This window comes from Thunnus thynnus, chromosome 1 (genome assembly GCF_963924715.1).
Source record: "Thunnus thynnus chromosome 1, fThuThy2.1, whole genome shotgun sequence".
In the NCBI taxonomy this organism is placed as follows: Eukaryota; Metazoa; Chordata; class Actinopteri; order Scombriformes; family Scombridae; genus Thunnus; species Thunnus thynnus.
In genome coordinates this window covers 7,203,307-7,230,964 of record NC_089517.1, presented here as the reverse complement: position 1 = coordinate 7,230,964, position 27,658 = coordinate 7,203,307, and the positions used below count along the sequence as shown (strand labels likewise).

Sequence of the window (27,658 nt, the reverse complement as noted above, 5' to 3'; positions counted from 1 at the left end):
CTCTCTCTCTCTCTCTCTCTCTCTCTCTCTCTCTCACACACACTCACTCCTCGCCTTTATTTTCTTCATCCTCTTTAAGTTTCCCTCTTCACGTTGCTCATACTGCTCGGCTCACATAAGTTTAAGCTTGACTCGGCTCGATCGAAATCAAAACCGGCTCATTCTGAGCTCAAGCTGTAAATGTATGTGAGTTTGCGTCTTGGCTCATGTCCACGTTACAACATGTCACTATGCCTCCAAGAGCCCAGATGTTCTGCTGACGGTAAAATCTGGCACAAGGTTAAAAAAAGACACAGGGAGAAGATGCAAACTCTGCCGACCAGTGGATTTGAACATTTGACATTTTGGCCTTAAGGTGGCGCTAATGGAAATGTCCAAAGTTGAAAGGGTTCATCCTCTTGGGAGAAGTGATATGCTCAGTGAATGTCGAGGAAATTAATATTTTGTCCACCCTATTAACATTGATGAGGGGGGCAAAATATTAGGAACACTTTTCAATATGATGCACTCCAGTACAGCACCACCATCAACTACGACCTCAATAATAAACATAAAGTAGAATTATCACCTTTCTGACAATGTCAATAAAAACTGAAAATGTATACATTTCATAAAAGTAGAATTTATGGCAGAGCTGTTCTATTGGATTGCAGCATTAGATTGCACAGATGTACCTAATGAAGTGGCCGGTGAGTGTATATATACATACTGGTGACAAATTAAAGGAATAACCAACACAGAGTTTTTGTGAGGTGCTGATTCTCCACAAGCTGCTAGAACAGCTTCAATGCTTGTCAGAGATTATAAAAGTCTTGGAAACTCTGCTGGAGAAATGAACCAAAACACCAGGCAGCGAGGCCCAAAACATATTCCCTTATTTGGTGTTTTGATGGTGGTGGTGGAGAATACTGTAATGTCAGATCTCCTATAGATGTTCAAAGGGTTCAGTTCTGGTGACTTTGAAGTGATTGCAGATGATTCATCATTTCCAAACTATTCAGTGACCTCTCATGTCATGTATGGAAGCATCTGCATTTGCTCCTTCTCCATAAATTTACACACAGGTGCGTAAAATGAAACAGGGAGCAGATGCAGACATTCTACACCGCATTTGTCAAACGAAATCTTCTCAGTTTCGCTCTGCAGTTTCCAGTTTCTGCACGGTGTTGGCGTACCGTCGTCCTCGGCTCCGCTCTCAGATTCAGCTGCGTTTATCTGACCCAGCGGAGCGCAGAGGCTGTGATAGTGTTTGAGCAGCGTCAGAGGTTTTGAGGTTCTTATCATCCTGGCTGCTGCCAGAGGAGGCTGAGCGTGGTTAAGGGCCGCCGGACATCAAGCGTCTGCGTACCCCTGCAGGTCATTTATTACAGTAGACTCCATCTGATATCTGGTCAGTGAGTGGACAGCCGGCCCCCTTGGGCCCATCCATCCTCACATCACTAGACACATCCACGATTCCCATTATGATACTGTGCACAGAGTGCCAGAGCTTACAGCAGTAATAAACACAGGATCACTCACACAACACACACGAGGAGTAAGCCTATATACTGCACTGTAATCATACAACAGTTATAATTACTGTTTTTTAAGAATATAATTCAGTTTTGCAAGACGGAAGACTGATTTCACGATAGCAGAAATGATTACACCAGTATTTAGTTAATTAAAGCTTTAACATTTACTGATCTAACACGCACGCTCAGGTGATAAATCTACAAGTTTTCCATTTTTTATGGCATAAAAAGAAGATGAACTGAGCAGTGAGCTATAGCATGGCTGAAATATCAAAGTTCTTCAACAGATAATTCAAAGTAAATAGAAATAGGTGAATAACTCAAGAGGAAAAGAAATGCTGCGAACAACGAAGGCCAACTTTGAACTAGACTACTTTTATTAGGACTGCTTGTTTTTGAACTGTTTGTTGTTTGCTGGACTTTCCATCACTGTGAAGTCCAGCGCTGGACATCGACTAAAGAATTCATCCAGAGATTTTATTTACTGCACCTTAACAAATAGAGCGAGATACATGTCGGTATCAGAAGAAAGTCATCTGTGACTTTCTTGTAGCTGTGCGGTCATAAATTTCAGGTGGCAAACGCTCGTCCACACGTGGACATATAAGCAGCCAGAAAAATTTACAACACTCAGACCTTCGCGGCTACATGGATGGGAAAATTATTATTTGAAGTTCATTTCCAACAAGTGAAGGCTCTCGTACACTAAGGGATGGAGAAATTCCTCTTCAGTCATTTACTTCATGGCAGCAAATTAAATAACTTTGGCAATAAATTTGGCACTTTTACATGCTTTAGTGTACACGAAACGTAGGATATACAGCAAGTACTGTTTTTCACCAGACGCACCTTTTTGCCTTGAGCACAGTGTATAAAGTGTAAAAATCAGAACTCATAAGCAAAGATATCTTATCATAAAACAAAAACGTAATGCCTTTCTAGAAACTGTAGTTGAAAGTGTGTTTTATCAATTTGTATATGAAATTGAAGGGTAAAAATGGCACATTGGGCTGGAAACACTCTCTATACTATGCTATTGAAAAGACTGGATTTGTTGGGTCATACCTGTCTGGTTGGTAATTCCATTACAGTAAGAAATATATTGGTGTTCATGGTCGGTTGATGACAGTTTCAGTACAGACCAACAACAGTGAGCTGAACTTCTCAAATAAACATTAAAGATGCTGTGTCATGCTTGCTGGAGTTTGAAGGTGCACAACATTATTCCAGAGAACATCCATACAGCTGTCTTCACAGATAGCAGCATCAGTTAATGCCATTTAAATCTGCTGATACAGTGACTCTATAAATATTTTCACTGGTCAGTTACAAAGCTCTCCTCTTGTAAAGTGTCATGATTCTGAGTCCTTGCGATCGGCTATCAGATGAAGTTTTACACGCTGTCTCTGATGGCTGAATGCGATTTGTTTTGATCCCTCGCTGTCTCTGTGGGTGACAGATAACGGGTGTCAACCAGTCTGACTACATCTCCGCCGCAGACAGATTACCTGCCGCAGCCTGCTATGACGCACCGCCGAGGTGTACAAGTGGAACATAAAACACACAAATACAACATTAAAAAAACCCATATACAACAGAAACCTAAATGCAACACAAAACCAAAATAACATGCAAAATAAAAAGCTTCAGTGTTTCTGAGTTACTGACCTGCCTGGACAGAAACAGGTCTCTCCAGTAGGAAGACCGTCTGTTTCCAGTGTGTCTTTGTGACCTGAGGACCCGTGGAGAACATCACCTGGCACGAAAGTGTGTAAAAAGAAAAAATGATGAGGAGAAACATCACAAAGCACTGCTGTTATTTCAGTACAGAGAGCTAAGATTCATCTCAAGAAGTTAAGAACAACCCTGTGGGACATGCTCAGTATTTCGCCAACTTTATCTAATTCTTAAACATCGTTAGACTGATGCCTTTCCAGATAATTAAGCACTGGAAAGAAACATATCTGGTTTCTGAAGCCTGTCCTGGTGAAGGTGTAAAAGTTCTAAAAGGTGGTTTTGGAATAACCACGTCCACAAATAGTAGACGTTATAGATCAGACTCAAAAGAATGAGCAGATTATTTGCTTTTCTCATTTTTTTTCAACACAGTACATGACACATTGTCTGCAGCATTTGTTTAATGTGAACTGTGTGGTTTCTTGCAGCCAAAAACAACAACTTGAGGATGCTTGAGGACATCATTTCTGGGTGTAATCAGTTTAAACTGATCTGCTACTAAAAAATCTGGGTATTTTTAGTGAAAACTACTAAAAACTGAAAATGGTGAGCCTTTGTGGGAACCAGGCTATTCACATTCATGTTCTACATGAGTCCATAAGCAGCAGCAGAAGAAAAGATCAATACAATTTAAATGTAAAAAAAAAACAAAGTTGAGAGAAATAAAGTTGGAAGGACTAACTCCAGCAGAAGTAAAAACTTACTGGAGGTCCTAAAGGAGTCTTGTTCAGATCAAAATAAAGCTGCACAACAGATTGGAATCAATCTTCTATTTCATGGTTTCTGTTACAGTCAGTCTACTCTTCTGTGTGTAGAAATCATCTAGAACTTAGTCTGTATCATAAACTGACTACACTGTGTGTATGAAGCAGACAGATAATCCCATGTTACATTGTCCCATCTTTAGTTCCCAGTGGAGATGATAATTTACTGGCTCATCCATAACATGAATCTTGAGTCTCAGGTACAATACAAGGTAATCAGAAGGCTTGTCTGTGTGTTGCTCACAGAGCTTGGCATCGGCTGTTCCAACTGGCCGGCTCTGGTGGGTAAGTGCTTATATCAGCAGTAGGCTAAGACGCCCGTCGATTGCCAGCGAACGCCTCAGGGAGGAGGAACACGCTAAAGCGTGAACATAATTGAGTTTCCGTTAAATGGCTTGGCTGTTGCCGCCGCTGCTTACCTTGTTGCTGCAGCCTTTGTCAAAGAAAATGTCAAAGTAGCCGACAATTGCCTGCAATGAAATATGAGGGGCGTGTTAGAATGTGACAGTACAATAAACCGCTGGATTTGTTTGACTACACTGCAACTCTGACATCCAGAGCTGAGAGAGAAGGAGGAGGCAGAACAATTCTCAGGTTTTCATGAGCAAAATAAGCTGCTGTGTTTAGGAATAAAGCAGTACAACCATACCGGGAACAACATAATTTATACTTCATGTAATTACAGTACTTTTTCTTTATAGCGTTGCCTTAAAGAGGACATCAAATTCTGATCTTTTGCTTGCCGTGCATACCGCTGCCATTGTTATGAATATGAGTGTGTAGTGTGTTAGATGAGAGTGTGTGTAGTGTAGTGAACTGTGTTATCGATATGAGAACCGTACTCTGTTTTCTTCAGCCCTCCTTCGACCCAAAACCAACTTGGTTTCTCATTTAGGCTGAGTCAACAACACGTCCCAGGTGCTCCCTCTCACCTCATCTGGGAGACTTGTCATCGGACAAAAGAAATAAATTATGAAGCAGCCGCCAACAACACTGAGGCAATTTTGCTGACAATAGAAATAATATCCGGCTTGGTATATGAAATTAGCAAAGGTAGCTATTTTGGTGACAGTGTTGCAGCGATGTGAAAACACCCCAGCAGAGTGGAGTGAATTACTGAAGGAAATTAAACACCAAAGTGATTTTGTTCCAACTGAATATGAATATGAATGTGTGTTTTCCAGAATTATACCAGCTGGGGGAAAGAAATTAGACAGCTGAAGAATAAACCACACAGGCTGAAGCTCCATTATGGTTCATTTTAGGTCCTAAAATTGACCAGAAATCACTACTTTTCCTTTAGGTTGGGTTTTATCTACCTACCGCATGGATATGTAGTCTCTAAATATGCTGTCTGCTGGTAAAGATTTGCAGAGCTATGACTCATCTGAGTGAAAACCAATTCACACACCTTAAACAAACTGAGAAAAGTCCAGGACCAGACTGCCTGTAGGTGACCGTTGTCAGATATGTGAGGTAAAAACCACCCCCCCAGGCTTGTTTTCATCCCATTTCTCCCCCCACTGGAAGAAGAGAGGCACTATCAATCTCAGGAGCACACTTGTAGTGGCAATGATGCAGAACTAATAGCTTTTAATACTGACGCAGCTGACAACTTGGAGGCCGGCTCTCAGAGACAAAGAAGAGCCGAATCAATGCAAGAGAGAGGGAAACGGGGGGGGGGGGAGGAGAGAGGAAAGGAGGACAGAGAGAGTGGTTAGGATGGGGAAAACAGAGAGAAGGGAGACATATAGAAAGTTGAAAGGGAGGGACGGAGCAGAGTGGGTGTAACATGATGTAAAAGCTGGGGAGGTTTCGTTTTTATTGGCTTTTCTTATTGGTTTGTATCATTTGGAGTATCTGTTAACGGCTAAGAGAGTTCATTTTTTTCATAATACAGTACACACACAAAGAAACACACACATGCAGACTTGATAATCATGATGCCGTCAGACCCCGTGTTTAACACACTCCCCGCACTGAGGCTTCAATCACCCTTTATCGACTCAGACAGGCAGGGGCGGCACCGCTAGCTCACAGCTAAACCGCCAGAAAAGGACCCCAAAGTGGATAAAAGAGCATGTCAACCCAATGCAATTATGGCTTTTAATGAACGCTACAGAGACGTTCGGTGCTGAGGTAATTAGGAAATTAGCCGTAATTACTCGTCAGGCAGAGCGAATTCACCTCTCTCAGCCGGAGAGGCAGAGATCATCCTCATCGCGCCTCGCTGATGACAACCCCTCATAAGCGAGATTGATTGTCACTTCTGAGTCGTGCAACTTTCGCACCGCAGTAGGCGGGGAATCAAAATTTAGGCCACAGAGTGAAACTTGCACATGCAAAAGTTCAGTGCTTTTGCTGCTCCATTAAAGTCACATTTGGAAAAAAAAGAGGAATGCAGCTGAATCATATATAAAACACAACAGACGTGGAAGTGTTCAGATAAGTAATAAAGACCTTGATGGCTCACGCCTGATATAGACTGTGCCAAGCGAAGCTAATCAGAGGCGTTTAATACTTTTTGATTTAAACTGGGCTGAGGAAGAGAGTTTCTCAAACCTTTTGGGGCCTTTTCAAAGAACTTAATGACAGTTTTTATGAGTGCTAGTATAATGGTAGCAGGACTCAAACTTTCAAACAGATGGGGACTGAGTTTTTATGTTCATCTGACGCCACCGGGACATTATAAGCATTAAAACACCTTAAAAAGTATCTACTAATGAAGTTCAAGTTTCAGACAGTTGCATAATAGCTCCACCACACAAACACCGATGCATGTAAAGTGATGATTAAAGTCAGATGTTTTAGATACTTAAAGTTGTATTAACCAATTTTTGGCCACCTTGGGGCTGAAAAATATCAGGACAACCTGAAAGATACAAAACCTCCATCGTATCGCAGGTGCAAGAAAAAGTTCTTGAAGCAAACACCTGAGAAAAATATCTGGTTCTTTGGCTGCTAGACTTTCCTCACCTAGTCAACATCTTTATTTGCCATTTAGTGCTGGGACGGTAGTGCTGAGGGTTAATTGGGTCTCGTTTGCTAAAAATAGTTGCCCGATGCTGCTGGAAACAGGGTTGATGAGACTGAACCATACAGTAAAAATGCTGTGAAACCAAAACTAATAGCCAAACAAGGCTAAAAAGCTGCAAAGAGATGCAGAGTTGGTTATAATTCTCTGATTTCAGTACTACGAGCAACTGCTTTCACATCCCATAAAGTGATATGTGATTAATGCAGGTTTTAAAAAAAAAGCAGAGCACATAGTAAAGGTTGTCATCTTGAGCTATGAGACCTATGTTCAAAAGTTCAACTAAGTTATGATCATTTTAACAACCCATATTAAGGCCTCTGTGAGGGAGGAAGGGTTAAGGAAGAAAGAGTGAGAGAGAGGAGAAATGACAAGGAAAAGAAAGGGTAAACTTAAGATACAGAGACACATACACACACCCACACACCAAAAAACAGGACAAATCAGAATGAACGCTTTTCATTTTCATCAGCGTTTAGCCTTGGGCCCCGGCTCTGTCTGTGATAAGTGATGACAGTGGGCTTCCTGATGGCCCACGGAGGAGGCTCCGCAACACTGCAGCTCTCCGGCCCCCATTCTCTGGGAAGAGCAGGGGGAAAATTAATAATTATCATCATGGATAACACCAACAGGGAGCAATTCATCATCGCTCCCCTTTCGCCCGGCTGTGTGTCAGCGAGCCGCGTGGCCCGGCCAGATACTATTATACAACGGTGGGGGGGGGGGACGCAGGGAGGGGTTAAGGGGAGGGAGAAGGAAGGGTGCTGAGGGGGAGGGAGGGAGGGAGGGAGGAGGCGGGAGGAGAGAGGGCTAATGCGCTTTTGATGGGGTTTATCCAGGCGTGGAGGCTTCAAGCACGACCACCTCACGGGCGGATTGGTGTGAATTCCCTCCCTCCACCTCCTCCGTCTCTCCTCTCAGCCTCTCCGTCCGACTGCTGCCGCCCCAGTGAGGCGGAGCGTGAATCAGCCTCGGCTTCGGCCTCCCTCCAGTTGGTGTTCCTCGCTCATGATGCCTCACGAAAACACACAAACAACTGTACTGTAACAGTTGGAGAAGGTCCTGATTCAAGCTGTGCAAAGCTCTCTGGCGAACTGCATCACTGAGCTTTGTTCAGGTGATTAAAGGGGACATAAATATGCTGCCTGGAAGTGAAAAGCCAGGGCTTCAGCCTTGCAGTGTTAACACTACTTCCTCCTCATGATGACATCAGATTGTTTATAGATTTCCATTTCGAGTAAAGAATGAGAAAAAGCAGCAAAATCCTACTACTGTAGCCTCCAGAGCCAGTAGAAGTCCACCGAAACTTCCTAAAACTGGCCATTCAGAACAGAGTGGGGAGGGGGGCCTTAAAGAGACAGGAGCTAAAACGGCCTGTTTCAAACAGCGGCTGAACTAAGGGGCTGCATAAAGAACCAGCATAAGTTAAATAAGAGCTTTTGGAAGTGTAAATCATGCAAAGATATTCCAGTAGAGCCCTGGAATAAAAATATAGACCTGAAAATGTGAATGATAGTACCCCTTTAACTCAACCTATTCACATCTTAAGAGGGAAATTCCAGTATTTGTCAGCCTGAGTGTTATTCTCTTAATTACTATTGGTCATTCTAACTTTTTACTTTCACCTTCTGTTGTAGAGATTTAGGAATCACAAACTCTGACATCAAGGCAAGGAGCACAAACCTTCTACGACTCAAATGCTTGCCTTTGAGTGTTCCTGAAAGTTAACACAGACAGTAGAATCATGGATCCACTTCCTGGTCATGAGTGCACTCTAGTTTATTTATATTAGTGTGAGGCAGTGGTTAGCTTTGAATTAAGCGTATTTGAAAGCAAGCCAAATAGTAAGAACGTAAGAAAACGTAACGTAAGAAGACAGTTTGTGTCTGCAAGTTTCCAAATTGCAAAAATAAAATGACAAAGTGACTCCAGATGTGATGAATAGCCCTGCAGCTGCAATAGGTTTGCTATAATAGGAACATGGATTTCCAGGGGACTACTTTCCATGTCCACTTTCAGTGTTAAACTCATTGACAAGTGTTTGAGATGATTTCTGTAAGTTTTTTGGAAAGCAGTAGGGGGCTTGCGCTCCTTGACCCATAAAATGTTGTTCTTGCTATAGTCCCATTTTCCCAAATATGTGCTTATATTGTTATATATTGATAGTCTGTGATGTGCAATTCATTCTAGGAGGCATCTCTGATGAAGCTGTGTAAATAATTTTACTCTAACCATTATCCCTCTCAGTAGAGGCCCACATTTCCCACAGTGCCTCCAAACAACACCCCAACAAGCCTGAAACTGATACATTAGGCTCATGTTAGATGATAACGAAAGAGTGAGGTTGTTTTAGTTGAGAAAAATGTCACCCCTTGCTCAAAAGAGATATATCTTGTGGCTGCATGGCATCTGGTCTTTTATTGCTGCTGTGTGTGTGTCTGTGGACATTGGTCTATGTCTCTTCTATTGTGGTTTTTCTGTGTATAACTGGATGCTGAAGTCTCTGAAGCTGTAGCTCCTCTTGTTGCCACTAGATACTGGCACCTAGAAAACTCTGACTATATATTTGGAATAAATTCTCAAATCCTCTACCTGGATGCTTTTTCCAACTTCAGAGGCGTTCACCTCCTGGTAGTAGTACCTTGGTTATGCTGTCCATGGTACTGAAACCAGGAGTTGAACCCCATGTCTCTGGTGTGGTACACAGTCACTTCACCACTTTGCCTCTCGTCTGCCACCCAGCGCAACATTTTAAAATGAGCCTCCAGCCTAACCCACTTATTTTATGTGCCTGGACCTGACTAAGCTAAACAAAAGATGTCTGTTAACTTTGCAAGTAGATTTACAACTTATAGTAACAAAGCCTGCCAAAAGTCAGCTGATAAGTCAGCTTTAAATGCTATGAACTTATACACCACTGAGTGGATTTTTCCATTAACAATTCTCCTCCTAATGTGATGAAAATCGTCCTTGAAGTTGACGAGTGCCTGCCCTGTCAGTCCATAAGGCCACCCTCCCCCCCGCCCCCCCCCAACACAGAATTTAAATTTGATGGAAAGCAGGTGAGAGATGGATTGCAGAGACGTTTTCCTCTGTAGCGCTACAGTAGCTACGTCAGCAGCAGTGAGACAGCGGTGTTAAAATTAATTACAGACAGACACTTATTCTCTCTCACCATGCCATCAGCGTACATCATTTTCAGCCTTTAGGAGGGGATGAGTTCCCTGTTCTCCAGTTCTGGTAAACGGATCATGACTGGAGCAGAGTTGTGGGGGCTAAAGCAAAAAAAATGCAAAGATATAGATGTCCTGAGAGCAATTCAGATTCAAGTTTAAGCAAATATACAGTATTTTATCTTACTTTGTATATTTTGATTGTTCTGCACCGCAACACGAAGGCAAATTCCTTGTACGTGAAAACCTACTTGTCAATAAACCTGTTTCTGGTATATCCTGTATGTGCCTTCGCGGTTTGCAAAAGCAGACACGATGTATACAAGGCACAGAGCATGTGAGATCTAAAAGGGAGGTAAGGAAAGGAGGGTTAAAAAAAAGCGAGAGTGAGAGGATTTGTCTTGTGCGTGAACGGCGCAGACGCAGGGGTTGTGCTGTTCATTTAATGCAAGGTTAGGCAGGCTGAGCTGATGAATGGACTGTCGACAGGAGAACAAAAGCAGGCGCTCCATCACAGGACGGCAGGCGCAGCAGCTCTCCCTCAACAGTCCTCGAGCACTGGTCCAGGAGCGGTTTACCCTTCACACATCCTAACCTTAACTACTACTGGGGAGCTGCAGCCAATACTGACTACAGATCAGTATCTTTATGGTAACAGCACACGACTCCTGCAGGTCAATAATGCATCTGTAAATCCTTGGACAAGCCGGCTGGAACTCACTCTGTAGTGATATCCTCTACACAGAATACCAGCATTATAAAAGCCAGGAACACCTGGATAAGAAGAGTCTGATAGCATGACTGAGTGATGAATCCCATACTGTACATGAGATACCAAGACACATGTACACTTGCATATCAGCTCACCAAATGAGGATGTGATGGAAAAACGTGAAATAGCAGGAAGAAGGCGGGTAAAAAGTAATTGTGCAACCTGGAAAAAACAAAAAAGTACAGAAAAATGACATCTTCCTATATGATCCCATCATCTGTTTTGCTGCAGCATTCCCCTAACATGACTAGACTTACATCCTAGAAAGAGAAACTGGATGTTTTCAATTACAGAGAAGAGAAGACAGGAAAAATGAGAGGATGTTTACAAATCCCATTAAATCCACCAGCCTTACCCAGGGAGCACAGGCCAGATAATAACTACCTATTGATTATCCATTAAACCAATACACCAGACAGCGCAGTAACACTGCAGCACAACACAAAGCTGCTCCAACACAATGGGATTTTTTTTTTTTTTTTTTTTTTTTTTTACAGACAGATCACTTCTCACAGTGCAGAGCGTCAGGCTGCAGTAGTGAGGCTGTTCTGTAGTCGGCAGGTGGCTGCTGGTACCACAGAGAGCAATGTGGCTCAGACACAGGGGGAAGTTCAGGGGAGGTGGGTGGAGGGGCCAGAGGGGGGGTGGGGGGGAGGGAGGGGGTTTGATGGTGGCTGCCAGCACCTCACCAAATAGACTCGTAAACCATTTTCCATGCTTTGGTGCCTTTAGCTGACCCTCACTGAGGACACACACTTTAGTTTTGTGTTGGGAGTCGTTGGTCAAGCTGACCTACACACCACAACTCAAAGGTTCAGACAGCTTTCAGATAAGTCATGTGAAGTCATACTTTTATTTTTGTCTTTTATTTAAATATCTAAATATTATCAGTACAAAATGTAAACAGAAATTATGAGAAAAAGTCTATGCAAATATTTGGATTAAAATAAGATTATAAGGATATCATTTGCAGTGCAAATACTGTGTAATGTAACATTTATAGGTGTTTTACTAGGATGGACAACAGCTGGTGTCCAACATTTTAATATTTTCTGCACACCTGCCCACTTTTCTTGTCACTTTCTATTGGTAATATATCATACAGTTGTGATGTAACACTTGTTATAGTTTCAGCAGTACTGGCCAGCTTGGCTTGGTGTTACCTAATGCCCTACCTGATGATATGAGGAATTGTAGTTCTATCAATGCATTCAAGACCAGACTGACACATGTACTAAAGACCAATCAATATTTTACATTATTTCTAATTGACATTGTGGGTGTATGTGATGTGCTATGTGTAGCTTTGTATTTTGTATGGTGTGTTCTGTGTGTTTTTGTTTTTTGGGGAGTTTTTTTTGCTTTTTACTGTTTGTTGTTGTGCTGTTGTATGTTTTTTGTTGGGGACTACAGATGCAAATTAGCTTCAAGCTAACTCTGGTGCAGTGCATCATCAATGTTTCAAACTGCACACTGTCCCATTCAATAAATAAATAAATCGAATAAATCAATGCAGTGTAAATGTTGCCAACGGAAAATCTCATCTAAATGAGTCAAATGGGTTTAACACAGTTTTGCTTTGATTTTCGACACAGATACGTGGATGTATTTGGCATTTTACCTGTAAAAAAAGTTGTGTTATCTTTGATATTCCTTCAACATATCTTAAAAGGTTAACAATATTGTCTGATATTATGTTCTGTTAATTTGTGTGCACAATTAATCTTAATTAAGTAATTCAAGAGCACCATTTTCCTTCCATAACACTTATCAAAGGATGACCATCTGATCATAACACCACCAAAACTACTACAAACAACTACATGGATATGTAGTACATTATCAGACGATAGCACACATTCATTATATACCTGTAGTAATCATGTAAACATTCTTTCCTTCACTTTTGTGATAGTGAGTGACGTGGCAAAGAGGAGAAGGGTTGATCTGGAAATAATTACAAACATTTTTTAGGCTTTTTCATTTATGTGAGTGTTTCAGTTCTGGAAGGACCTCGAACAGAGCTACAGCCTCTGAAACACTCAAACACAAAACTATATCCCATCTTTAGTCACATCATGAAATAAGGTATCTTAAAAGGATCAGTACGTCCAAATCACACAAAAAAAACAGTATCACTGCTACTGAGCCATGCAGTCACTTTCGGTGAGATTCATCCCAAACATTTCTGTTTCAAAGGGTCTAAAATGTATTAGCAGCTTTATGTTCCTTGCTCAAAAACACCCTGACAAGTAAAGCATCTCTTGAATAAAACATGGCTACCTTTTGGTCTCGATGGCTTCACAGGGCATGTATGTTCAAGTGAACATGGATATAACGTCTGTCTAAAACATAAGGAATTTACTCTGAAAGACAAAAGATCAGCTTTGGTCCAGTGGAAATATGATCCAAATAGAAATAGGGGCAAATACGTTTTTTTCCCCCCCATGACACACTGTAAGTCACATGCTCCAAGAACGTGAGGTAGGTTGTGAATGTGTGAGTAAGTGTTTTTTGACGTTTGAGACAATGACAGGGCAAGCGGGATGAGAACATTCACTATGTTTTATGACATGTAATTCAAAGTCACATTAGCCTCAGTGCTGGGATTCGATTGGAAACTCTATTAAATATCCAACTGACAGACATCCCTCTTAAATACAGACACATAATCCATCAACGTGAGCTGACTGATGTCTCTGCTGTTTGTACTGCCTTGTTCCTTCCACACAATATCTCTGATAAATGACAGGTGGTAACGGCGGATGAACAAACTTTTGTTTCCAGTCAAGTTTATTTATGTAGTCCTTAATGTTTAACACTAAATTAGAATTGTAAAAACTCAACTGGGAAACTTACTGGGAAGTCAAAAATATCTTGTATATATTAGAAACACTACTGAGTTTTTCTTCAAAATGCTTATTTTTTTCATTTGAGATCTCAGCAACATAAAAAATGACATTATATTAAGCCCTAGTGACACAAAGTTAGTACTTGATTACATCAGAGGTACTACATGCTCTCAGAAAAAAATACTTTGAAATAATTAACAACAATAATTTCATTTTAAAATCAAACTTTATCAATTTTACAAACTCTACAAACTTTTCCATAGCAACAGTATTGTGCATGGCTCAGTGTCTATACATGTGTTTGTGTGTGTGTGTGTGTGTGTGTGTGTTACTTACCGTGCAGTCTGCAGTGTCTTTTATCTTCAAGCAGAAATCTGATGCAAACTCCAGCTCAGACAGACACACACTGTTACAGTCAATCGTCTGTTGAGAGTGAAAAACACACCTCACCATGATGCACAAATATACAAAAACATACACATCTATACATAATAATGACTGTATGGATTGTGATCAAGCAATAAAAAAGAAACAGAACAAACGTGCAGTCGGCATAAAACAAATCTGATCTGGTGATTTGAGACTGCAGTTTTTTTTCTTGGCTGGAACAAGTTGGACTGTCTGACTGCAGTGAGGACAGGATCTGCAGTCAAAGTTCTGACTGTTTTTTTCAGGTATTTCAATTTTACAAATGTCCTGCTGTTCAGTTGTGAAAACTGACTTATTTTGCTGTAAGACCTTCATTCTATACTGTAGCAAGAACTGTTGACATTTTATGCTGTACTTTGGAATCATTTTGAATACAATGTCTCACAGCTAAGTGTAGTAGTATTTCCTTTCTCTTCCCACAGAAATATTTTGTCTGTCTTAAAGGAAAACTGGTTTATTACACCTTAGGTTTTACTGTATTTTCTGTGTTCTGGTGCCCAGTTTTATCTGTTATGATAACACTGTACTTAACCAACCTAGTTGAAATGCAGAATCACTGCTGAAAATAGGTCCAACGGGGCAACAAACACAAGTGGTCAGACGTTCATACAGGTTGTAATCAAACCTTTCAGTTTAGCCAAATTAGCTACCACTTTATTTGGAGGTAAAGTCTACAGTAAGTGCACATGTAATATCACTACTAATCCCATCCTGCCCAGGAAAACTTTGAATGTGCAAAACCACAGTAAATACAATAGAAGTCTGTCTGTACACTGCTGCAACAGAAAGTTTGAAAGAGTAAGAGTTGTTTTTGGTAATGTGACCATGTTCCACAATGTCAGCAACTACTTTGGTGAGTACGATAAAATCATAACTGACAGAACTGATGACTGCAGCTTCAAAAATAAAACCCAAGCTGTAACAAACAGTAGTCTTCCCTTCGAAAATGGGTACATCTGAAAAACCTTGAAGACACCTGGTATAAGTGTATACATCTCAAAAAAACACATTTCTTGAGTTGACATCTAAATGTGTTAAACAGGATTCTCTTCTTAACTGATGAAGATAAACCATCCATCTCATTTACGTGGTGTTTGAGTAGGTTTGCACCCAGCAGGCAACATAAAAAGCTTTGACACAGTAAATGTGTATAATCCTGGGCAGGTAGGCATGTGGATTATGGATTGCGTCTTTAAGAGACTGTTTAGAGAAACAAAACTCCATAGCAATATAAATGAACATGAAACACATTACATAAGGCGGCTTTAAAGCAGCTTAAAATGGTTGCAAGTTTAATATTTCTCAAGTTGAACATTCCTATCTGTTTTCACCGAGAAAAAAAAAACCCATCTGTTTTGCAGGAATTTATAATTCCATGAGAGGGCTCTCAATTTTACGGAGTAGCAGCCAGCCTTAATGGAATGTTATTGGATCGTATCAACGGGAGGCAATAGATGAGAGTCCATGTAATTTGGGCAGAGGGGCTGTCTATTTGTCACTGGAGGGGAGAAACTATCGATTAGAGGATTCAAATTCCATTATATCAAGTTCTCCCCTCATTCATCACATCCACAGATGGGTGGAGGGCATGCTACTTAGCAAACAGGCCAACCGGCGAGGAAACACACGATGCTATGAGAGACAAGAGGGAAGAGCGTTCAAACATGGAAAGATTCAGAGGAGGTATCTATGTTTAGATGTGGGACTATGTGTGTGTGTGTTTGTTTTATCACTGCGTAATGTGTGTACTCTCCCATCAGCTCAGTGAAAACCGCTCTATCCACGGGGGGCTGAGAGTAATGAAGTTTCCTCAAGAGGAATTTAAACAAGGATTAGACAGATCAATCACCTAGCACTACAGCATCTCCACAAACACACACATAAACACACATACCTCCAGGGCCCTATCTCTCTCTCGTCACAGCTAACTCCTGCTCTCATTCTCTGTCTCTAACCTCACAGCCTGGGCCACACAAACTGTTTTTCTCCTATGTGTAGTGTAGGTGTAGGTGTGTGTGTCTGGAGAAGACACACACTGTATATTAGGATCAGATGGTTTGACAATATGTTGGGCCGATACAATTGTTAAAAATCAGAAAGTTTGGCGCATCGGAGGGTTAGTGACATTAATAGATGGCAAAATTGAGGATCCACCTTAATTACTGCTACAGAAGAAGAAAACTGAAGATTCTGAGATGAAAGTTTGGTTTGGAGGGAATCTTTCAGGGAAGAATTTGTTTTTTAATCTTTTGTTTATAATAATGGCTGATGTCATCTGTTTGTCATATTTGAGCAACAAGTGCTATGCAAAGCCAGGTGCATCGTGGAGAGTCAAAATTAACCTTTAAAAGAAGAGGTTCAGTATTTACATTTAAGGCTAAATACTTGAATCTAATTTAATTTAATTTTAATTTTAATTTTTTTAATTAAAATTTTCTCAGTACTTAGTCAAACAGTTCATCACATGGCTACACAGAGCTCATGCGACTTTATGCTGACTCACTGGGTTATGCCAGTTACATCTGTGTTGAAGTCTTATTTAATACAAATACAGAAACACACATTTGAATCACAATTGAATCCTATTAATTTTACTTCCTTAAAAACACCACATGTATAATGGTTACTTCATCTCATACGTTCACACTGCCACTTTTTAACAAGACTAAGTCAAAACCTAGTATACGGCTGCATTGTGTATGGTCAATATAGGAAATAGTGGCCAGTCCCTTACAGGGATAGTCAGTAGTCGTGTCTATAATGTGAATTCCTGGATATGAAATGTTTATCTGCAATTTTCTGTAGTGGTCCCAGTAATATTTGTTGTTAAAGTTTACTGAAGTAGCATATCGCAAACATTTGAGTTAAAAAAAAAAAAAAGGTTATTAATGCAGTTGCAGGAACAATACTTTCTAGTCATATCTTGGGGTGTTTGATTTGAAAGAGACACTGGGCCGGCCGACCAATGGTGTAACTTCATCACTCAGTGAGTCAGTGACTGTGAGTCAGTAACGGACAGACATTCAGGGTTATAGTGGCCAGTGGTCCAGTCTAAATCCACATTATGTTCCCCCAGAACAACCGATAATATGTCAAATTACAGAGAAAAGTCACTCTAATTAATGTGATTGTCATTTTAGAGATACTGAATATTGGTTAAATCAACTACTCTGTGTTTCAAATATCAATAGGACTTCTAATAGGCCTCTACACTCGAGTGTTGTCGTATATGTTCATGTTTACCTGTATGACTGTGGGTTCAGAGATGAGTGTCTCTGCTTTCACCACTTCCACCACGGCCTCGGGTACCACAGCCTTCTTCATACATGCCATGTTGAAGCCATACACGTCGTCCCAGAAAGCAATGCGGTCTTGGTGCTTCTGTGTGTCTCCCACTGCTGCCAGGCTGATGTTACAAAGGTCTGGATAGACTGAGGAGAGACGAGAGGAGCGAGGGGAGTCAAGGACTGATAAACATGTATGAAATAAACACAGAAGCATTCAGTTGTTTGCAGGTGTTTTCTTGACATTCAAGTCACAAGGTGAAATGGCAAAAACCCCAGACAGACGACTGATTGAACACCAGAAATGGATCAGCTGTCTGTGAATACCAGACCAAAAGTGCTCAGTGCATTGAATGGAAAAAGGGTCAAAGGTCATTGACTGGGAGTCAATGGACGGTCAGAAAAGATCAAGGGGGACATCCATATCTAACGACAAAGATCCTCCTTGAACAGTAACAGGGAAATTATTGTAAGAATATGTATGAATGCTTGTTTGAACTTGTGAAAGGTTAAAATGGTTAGTAATAATCACAGAAATCACTGTTTGTGCATCTGAACAGTATGTTCCTGTGTGAAAGAGAAACAAAGAACATCTGCTTATTGTAAAACAGATCTAGCCATGTCTGTTTGGGTATAATCATGCATAGAGTAGTCACAACAACTCCTTGAGGTTAGTCCGAAACAGATTAAGAAGTATTTTCCCCACTGTTCAGGGCTCACTCCTCTAACTAGTAATGAGACCTTTGATCTTACACTTCATACATAACACTTTCAACTTAATTTTCTTCTATATTCCTTATTGGCAGATCCCACCCATCAAACACATCAGCAGCAGAGAAACCCACAAAAGCCTTCCAAATTGTTATAAAACCGCAAATGCTTTAAATTCCTAACAATGCACTACACATCCAAAAGAAACCAGAACCAACCACCCATTGTAAGGATGCCTGATCTGCGATGAGTGAATCACTTCACATTTTGCACAAAACTAAAGATCATTAATCATAACTAAAAACAGAGGGTGGGCAAATTCTGTTTCCATAAACCTCTACTCACAGTGCTGCGACATCCTTAATATCAACAAATTTAATGTCATACAAACCATCCAACAAATGTAATTATAGGAATGCCTTAACACCTTGTGGGTGTGGAGCTCTGCATCAATTTCATGAGGCTGCTGTAATGACTATATCCATCATGTGTGCACAAAATATGACCTGATTTTTGTCCTACTTTCATACTTCATATTCTGTACAGCACTTATTTAGAACAGTGATTGATTGAATACAAATATAAGAATAAATACATACAGTAGGCAAGTAAATGACGTGGCCTAAATGTGGACACCCAGACAAGTTATGTGGGCACCCAAACATAATAGGATTGTTGAGCATTTCAATCCAAAATGATGGTATTTAATATGTTGCTATAACAGCCCCCAGTCTTCTGAGAAGGCTTTCCACAAGAAGGATATGGCTGACGATTTTCTATATTTGTCTTACTGCCAACAAATCTTATGTTCGGAGCCAAACCAACAATGAATTGACTCTACTAACATGTATTGTGCATGTAACCAAAGCCTGATATATCTTCTTCCTCTGTAGACCGCATTTGTTGTCCAACAACTATTAAAAACACATGATGGAGCCACACAGTTGCACTGGGTGACATGTTTCTTCGCCACAAAGAGTCTGGTCATGTTAGTTTGTTTAGAAATGTTTCCAAAGACTAATAACAGCGATTATGTTTCAGTCTCTGGAGAAAAGTTCCATGTAAGGATGCAAGATCAGGCTTTGGATACACACACAGTACTTGTAAGTAGATCAATTCATTGTCGGTTCGGCTCTGCACATGAGATTGTTGACGATAGGAAAAATATAGAAAATTGCCAGCTGTATCCTTTAAAGTCCATTTCAGCCACAAAAGCATTAGTGAGGTCGGACATTGATGTTGAGTGATAAAGCCTGGTTCACACTCTGTGCTCCAATTCCTCCCAAAAGTGCTTTGAGCTTTGGGGCTCTGTCAAGTTTAAACAGGAAGGGGCCTTACCCAAACTGTTGGCACAAAGTTGTCTTAAAGGCCCCATGAAATAAAAAATACTTTTCCCGGTTTTAATCCTGTGTCCCTTTGTTAACTGTTCATTTATTTCTTGTTATATGCCAAATATATGTCAGTATCAGAGTATTTGCATCAAAATCCCTGTCTTTTTCTGTAAAACAGTTTCATATGTTTGATGACTCATCCTGCACTCAGATATGTTTACAGAAGATCCTCCAATCAAATGTGACTTTGGGCGAGTAGCTAGCCACACCGGTTATATAAAACCACACTTCACTGTTTGTGGGTTGTAATAGTTAACAGAGCAATATGGGGAGAGATAGGAAGAGATGTGTGTTTGGATATCAGTGGGGAAAAACTTTGTGGCTGAGGTCTAATTCATTCATCTCTCCCTCATCTTCCTCCTGATCTACCAACAGGTGAGGGAGGTGTATGTGGAGCCAACAGTCCTAATAGCTCCGTTTGTCTCTGCAGCGCCATATTGCATTAAATTCTAAGTCACGCCCACTTTTAGCGGTCCAATCAAATGCCAAGGATTTGATTTAATTCCCTTTTGTAAGTGTACACCGCTCAAATATTTTGTTTCACTGGGAAATACGACACAGTACAAAAGCTAAAGATGTTCTAACTTCCGTTTCACGGGGCCTTAAATAAAGTTGTATGAAAAAGAGCCCCGGACCAAGAGTACACAAAACGTGAAAAGGTATATCCATATATTTTTGACCATACAGTATAGTGTATGATACAAACCAAATAGTGGGTCCAATCACAGAAATGGACTGGTTGCATTCACATATAGTATGCACAAATAATTGTTACATTTGATAAACAAATATGTTCACCAACTGTTCCTTTTCTCCTGAAGATCTTTTGTGCATTTTTAATGGGATAGTAATGGCAGGCAGGTGTGCATCTCCTTCAAATAGCTGGCATTCTGAGACATTTCAGTGGCAATCCAAGCTGAATGAGACAACTTTCTCTGCTGCACAAATTATATTATGCCAGAAGAGAAAAAAATGCCTCATTGCCTAATTTCATTCTTCAAGCAGACACACAGGCAAGCCCCAGTCAAAAACTTCCTCTTGTCCATTACACTTTCAGTGTTTCCCCTATAATAGTACTAATAATTTAATACCAAAACTAACGCCAAATACTCATTCATTCGGAAATCAAAAGCATGTAAATAATAGTCTGTGTCATTGCCTGGGAAACTGCAGGTAGCGTAACTCCTTTTAAGGAATAGGGCAGTGCGTAAGTGAGTCAGTGGTTAAGTGAGAGAGCGAGCAGCAGTAAACTGACGATGAATGCAAGTGCGAGAGGAAAAGGTTAGTAGTAAGTTGTCAGTGTGGCGGTAAATGTACAGTACAGGCTACAGTGTGTCAGGTAATAAATGCTGCAGCGTCCCAAGACCAAAGAAGAGGAAGGGGGTTAGCTCCAAAGTTAGCAACAACGGAGATGGAGAAATGTGTGGTTGCTACTCAGCCTAACAGATTTAGAAGTTGGTTGGAATACATTCTGAATTTGTAGGAAATCATGTGAATTGCGGTTCTGAGGTTTACAAAAATCTCTGCAACACCTTAGAGAAATGACTGCTGCTGAAATACAGCTTGTTGTTTATGTGGTCATACAAGGTTCTGAATTTTGTTTTTTAGCTAACTGACGAGCAGCCTCAGAAAAAAAATGGAAGAAGCAGGCCAGTAACTTGGGAACTGTGCCTCTAGTTTAATTTTTCAAAGCTTTGACGACTGAGCACGGGCAGTGATTATATCATTACATAACATTGTCTACTGAATGAACATTATCCATGTCTTAAAATGAGCATTAAACATGAGTCTTAATGTCTTTTCAGAGTGCTTTCACATCTGAATAGATTCCTTTGTATGGTTAATTTGCTTGGTGATTAAGCCGGGGCTGAGATGCTTGAAGCCACTGGTATCCCTACTGTGAAGTAACATTAGCCAAGACAGAGGCCTGAGGCCTAAAATAGAGTTTAGAATACACTCAGCTTGGAGTGAGATTTCTTCCTGGGGTGGGAGGGGGGGGGTATTTGGTGCTTACCTGCTGAATTTTGAACCATCGTTGACTAACGTTGCTATAACCGCAACTCAGATGTACTGAGCTGCACAGTGCGAACAATGCAAACACCGCAGTCTCTCCAGCCTTGCTCCACTGATGCCCAGCGGGTTAGTTAAAATCATTGTGATTGGCTGCTTCACCAGAACGCGCATCACAATGATTTGTTGTTGCACGCTTTTGGTTCAAACAGATGATGATTGGTGTGTTCACAGACAATCCATGAAAAATGCTGCCTTAATCTCGCTACGCTCTGCGCCTCAAACCTTCTGAACTTGAAAAAAAAACCTGCTTATTTGCTTAAAAATCACTATTTTACAACAGAGGAGGCAAAGACGAAAAGTTAGCATGACAAAAGGCATGTGTGGCATGAGACTGTGAGATCTGTGTCAATTGCATGACTGAGAGTAATGCACGAGAGTTGGCAGCCCTGGGATATATCAAACTTAATATTTCAACATACAAATAACTGACACCACTATTTAGTAGTCATGTAAGAATCTGTTCCACTAACGATGTTCATACAGGAGAGTCAGAAAAAAATCTGCATAGTTAATTGTTTAGTTATAGCAATAGCATTGTACATATTTCCAGGGAGAGAAAGTCAGCCTCATTAATGAGAACAGACTGAATGTAGCCAAGTCACAAAACTATTAAGTGTTATCCATGCATAAGACAATATATCAGATGGTTAAAGTATTCATTTATAACATTAAAATTGGTATATAACCTTAAATCACAAATCTGGCTATCTAGATTGAAGATAGAGTTAGCAAGCAGTTAGCCGTAGTGATAGCAGATCAAATTAGCTAGCATTAACAGCAGCTACAGCAGATAGCTACAAAAAGTTAGCAGCAGAGATAGTAGATAGCTACAGCAAGTATTTCTTTCTCTCTCCTTTTATCAAGCAAAACAAAACAAAAATTATTTATGGACCAAGAAAGTGAACAACAATTAAAGAAATCAGGCATATGATAAGAGCATAAAGCGACAGCGAGTACATGGCAGCCATAGCATAAACGACAAACACTTAGTGAAAGCAATAGCAGATAGCAAGAGAAAACAGCCAGCAGAGACAACAGTAGACAGCTGTAAGTGTTAGCACCGACAATAGCATATACCAACAGTAATAGCAGATAACGAAATAATTTAGCAGAAGCAATTACACTAAGGCGCAGCATTGGCTTTACTCTAATAACCTGGCTGCCAGGAATAAAGCAACAGCAGTTAGCAGTGTGGAACCGGGGATTTTGACAGATATATCTGTTACTTGAATAACTTAGGTGATTAGTTGGACTGCATAAATCCCATATTCCTGCCTGAACACCATAAGCTCCATATATGGTTAGCTAACCAGATGCTACGTTAAGCTAACAAACTGATCAGTTAAGGTAGTACAGATATTAACGTGAGCTTGAGCCTTTCATTGTGTGAGCATTGAAATAGGGCCAGTGTATCTATATTTTAGTTGAAGTTATCCTTGTGTTGGTGCAATTACTTTATCAGAGATCTCAGAGATAGCAGAAAAGCTAATTATGTCATGGAGGATTGGTTTGAGAAGTTTCTATGAAGCACGCAAGCAAACTTCACTTATGTAGCACTTCTCAAAACAAAAGTTAAAGTGTGTTACTGGAAGAAGCAAAAGGGGAAACAAGGGTAGCCGCTGTGACATAAACATTGCCCCAGCCTCAGTTCTTTATAAAAGGAGCAAACTACAAACTTTTTTTTACTGCCACTTTTTATAGTTCCAAAAATATAAGCCTTCCAATGAGCAGATTTTATTTATTTTTCCTGGCACGTGTGTTAGTGCTCAGTCTCACGTAACCTTCGGTACATCGGCCCATAAAATGTGCGAATGGATGGTGACAGCTCAGTGATGGGCAACTCATGGCCCCTCATTATTAGCTGAAGCCTGCTTGTGACCCTGTGAGTGTCACCATACCTAACGACGGTGTTTGCGCGCGCGCACACACACACACACACACACACACACACACACACACACACACACACACACACACACACACACAAACAGCAGATCTGTCACTTCATTTTACTCTGATTACGGAACCGAGTGAGTAATTATGAGGGCCAGGTGAGAAGAGGAGGGAGGGCTGCTGATTGGGCAGAATCGGGACAGGCCTGTTTGAGAGACACCCTGAATAAGAAATGGAGACAGAGAGACGAATAGCCAAAGGAAGGGGGTGGTGTGGTGTGGATGAAGAGGGAGAAAGGGGAAAAGGAAGAAGGGGTGGGAGGGGGGTGTTACACGGGCGTCCCCAGATTCATGGCTTTGACATCTGCGTCCTTCTCGACTCGCTGCTCACAGCCCGTTTGTCATGCTCCCCCCCTCCTTCCCCCCTCTTCTCTTGCTCTCACCATCTCCCCCATTGGTCGCCTGTGAAAAAGGGAAAGACGGTGTGGGAGGGGGCATGGGACAAAACAGATCCCTTTTCCCTGGACGCTATGCTGTGCCAGGCATGCGGGGACACATTTAAGGATGAAGGGGAGGTTAATGTAGTGGGGAGAATGAGGGAGCCGCTGTAACTCTCTTCTAATGTAGCTTAAACACACATACAGCAGCAGTGCTGCAGGGCTGGACTAATAACTCAGCACTGCCATGTGCACACACACACTCAAAATCTGAAAATAAACGTAAGGACATAAGTTGATAAATCTAATGTGACACAATGACTGTAGGATCAACATTTAATAAATTAAAAAGTTAAGGTATGTACCTTTGTTTCGGTCGTTGCATTAAGGTGCAGTTTGGCTGTACTGTAATGTAATACTTGCTTCACAGATTTGCACATAAATACAGCCCTGGGCATGTTTACCTGTGAACGAAACAACATGGAGGAGCCCCCACTCAAAGTATGGACACAGGTAACTAACCTCTTTTTCATGCCTGGCACCATGCATGTTGAAATAGGGAGGTGAATCAAACTAGCGAGTTAATGAATCTCCGACCTTAATTTCTGATTATCAATGAAGAAATCCCATTTAAACTCATCAAATAGTGAATAGCTGCTACAACAAATGACATGAGACCAGAAATCCAAAGAACTAATCAGCTAACAGGAGACATATGTCATATACTGATGCATTATGAAACTGTTGTTGTTGTTACATTTACTATTAACAAGGTAACATTAAAGGGATTTATCATGATCAAGATTTCAGCACATTTCTTCCACCTATATGCTGAATCTCTTCAAGTTGAAAAAATGAGTATTTTTTGATCACTAATCCATGTTACTCTAAAGTATCCTGCTGTCATTGTTGTGTCAAAGCTCACATGGAAAAAACATGTATCATCTGTATCCGAGTTATTATGTAAAGGATAATACAATATGAGATGTGCAGATATGGAAAAATAATGCACAGGGTCATTTACCTTTTCTTCCATGAAGTGCATGTTTTGGTTACACCACAGTTACATGCAAGTGATCAAAATAAAACCAGTTTGCATATGAAAATCAGGACTATTGAGGACAATACGCTCTCTACTTAAAAAGACACCTAATACATTGGACTGCTATGTCAGAGAAGTACAGTTAACTAAAAATAATGCACAACTGGTCAACTAGTAAATATTCTCTTTAGTCACTGTATAACACAATATAAACAAAAAGAGGCTATCCTGGAGTGACATATAATTTATCCTGGGAATATGCAGTGAGTGTTTTAGGTTTTTTCTATTAAAAAGCTGCCCCAGCTGCCAGACTTTAACTGTTTTTACCTGGTTTTGGTGAATATTGATCATAATCATTTTATTTCTTGCAGTGCTGGCTGGCAGTAGATCCAGTGTGAGCAGCCCATGTTGGGAGCGTCAGGGTTAAAGGCTCATGACAAACCATACGGCATCCTCTGACCTGTCACTTTCTGCTCTACTCAGGTCACACCTTCTCCTGTCCAATCTCCCTCGCTAACAGATCTGTCTCTATAGGTGCTGTCATTTTGGCTGTCCGTCTATGTGTATGTGTGTGTGTTTGTGTGTGTGTGTGTGTGGTGTATGTGACCTCTCCCTTATGTCCCAAGGAGCCACTAAAAGCAGTGTGGTGGAACCGTTCCTTAGATGGGTCACATTTGGCACAAGCCATTAAATCTGGTCAGTGGCAGGGATGGGATGACCCAGGAGACCGACACACACAAAAGCAAATCCCTAAAGAAAAAAGGTCTTTGCATACTGTCAAATCATAATCTATTTATATTATTATTTTGACTCCAACACTTTAAAATCTCACTTGAAGAATCCATCTTAAATGCTTTGCTTCTTATCTTTGATCATATGCTTTTTATGGGTCATGCGAATTGATCAAGGAAGATTAACTGACAGAAATTTAATAGTTGAGTTAATATTTGGAAGGTATACCACAGAATATCTACAACTTTACAATTTCCAGATCTACAGCATCACCTCTCTAAAATGTAGGATTCTAAAATGTACAAATTCTTGTTACTATACAGCCCAAAATTTCATTTCCATTGTCACGCACAGTCATGATAAAATGCAAAGCAGCAAATGATGTCAAAGCAACATCACCATGCTTACGTCAAGCTGCTAGTGAGAAAAAAATGTGAGTACGGAACCCATATTCAGCTACTGTGTGCATATTCGCCCATTCTTCACGCCAACCACACAGGAGACATGTTGTCTCTGAAACAGCTGTGTGTGGAGGTGAGGTGGGCTGCTGAGTCTCTGGACTGATGTAACTGTTCCCCCTCAGCTGTTTGTTATACAACCTCTGAGCATCACTCAGATTAGAGAGGGCTGGCCTCCTTTGCATGTTCGTGTCATACAAGAAAAAAACAAAAAAAACTAAATGTCCTTTATGCTAATAGCTGATTGTTCTATTTCGTTAGATTGTACAGATGAAGGGAAGCACAGCAGTGTGTATAGCTCGTGTTGACAGGTGCACACTTTGACCAGCTAAGTGAGAAATACAGGGAATACACCCCAATCACTCCTGCATATGTTACCTGTAATCACCATGGGGGGCTGATTTGAACAGATTCTCCCTGCTGACTATTCAGTGGGAGGAGAAATAGAGCCATTAACTCCTTCATATACACTTTATGTAGAGAATATAGAATAAATGTTGTCATCACTGCAGATACAAACTCTCTTTTGGGGGTTAAAACTAGAATTAGACACCTTTCCTAAACCCTGCCCGATTTGATGACATCATACCAAAGATTTCAAGGGATTTGCTTAAGGTGGGCGCAGGATGATAATTAAACATCAGTTGGCAGTGGAGATGCTGTGTTAATTTAGTCTTTTCACAGCTTTTTAGTGTTGGCAGAGACATTACAGCACCTTTTCCATTTTAGTTCGGCCATTGCAAGCCATGCGATATACAGTATGTGTTTTTAGCGTGTATTGTTTACGATGCAGCTTAGTTTATCTGCCTAACAGAGCCACTGATTCAGGTTGGAACAAGCTTCATGTGCTGCTTTGTTTGAGTGGAAACTGCGTCTGGTGGGTTTGGCTCCCTGTGTCCGTATAGAGTTAAACAAGTAGAGTGACGCCCCCAACACTCCTCCCCCCACTATTCCATACCAGTGTATAGGACGTATAGGATGCAAGGACAGGCTGAAAGGCTGTGTTTAATAACTCATAAAATTAACTCACAGAAAATATTATTGAAATATTAAATAATGCCTGGAGAAAAATAGTGTAATATAATAATTTTCTGTGCAGTTTTACATGTCATATACCTGAGAACTGATATTTTTTTTAAAAAGCCCTAAACTCTTGGTCTACTATGAGAACTTAAGAGAAATGTGAATATGTGACTTACCTGAGCCACCGTCAGCCAAGTAGAGGTTTCTGGCGTGCACGACTGAGTCCAACATGGACTCAAATAGTAAGAAGTAACCCTGGGAAGAGAGGAAAAAAAACATTACTACCCTAAAATATTCTGGAAAAGTTAACTGAATAAAAAAGCAAAACCAAAAGCAG

At 40.7% G+C, this 27,658-nt stretch overlaps 1 protein-coding gene across 1 annotated transcript in view; it reads right to left on the bottom strand.

The window, feature by feature from the left end:
* Positions 1 to 27,658, bottom strand: part of prmt3 (protein arginine methyltransferase 3) — a 61,134-nt gene that overhangs the window by 5,795 nt on the left and 27,681 nt on the right. The window contains exons 11-15 of the mRNA XM_067571543.1: positions 27,498 to 27,576; positions 17,522 to 17,709; positions 14,186 to 14,272; positions 4,438 to 4,488; positions 3,186 to 3,273 (exon numbers count right to left, since the gene is read on the bottom strand). Coding sequence (XP_067427644.1) covers positions 3,186 to 3,273; positions 4,438 to 4,488; positions 14,186 to 14,272; positions 17,522 to 17,709; positions 27,498 to 27,576 — 493 coding nt within the window. The remainder of the gene's footprint in view (positions 1 to 3,185; positions 3,274 to 4,437; positions 4,489 to 14,185; positions 14,273 to 17,521; positions 17,710 to 27,497; positions 27,577 to 27,658) is intronic.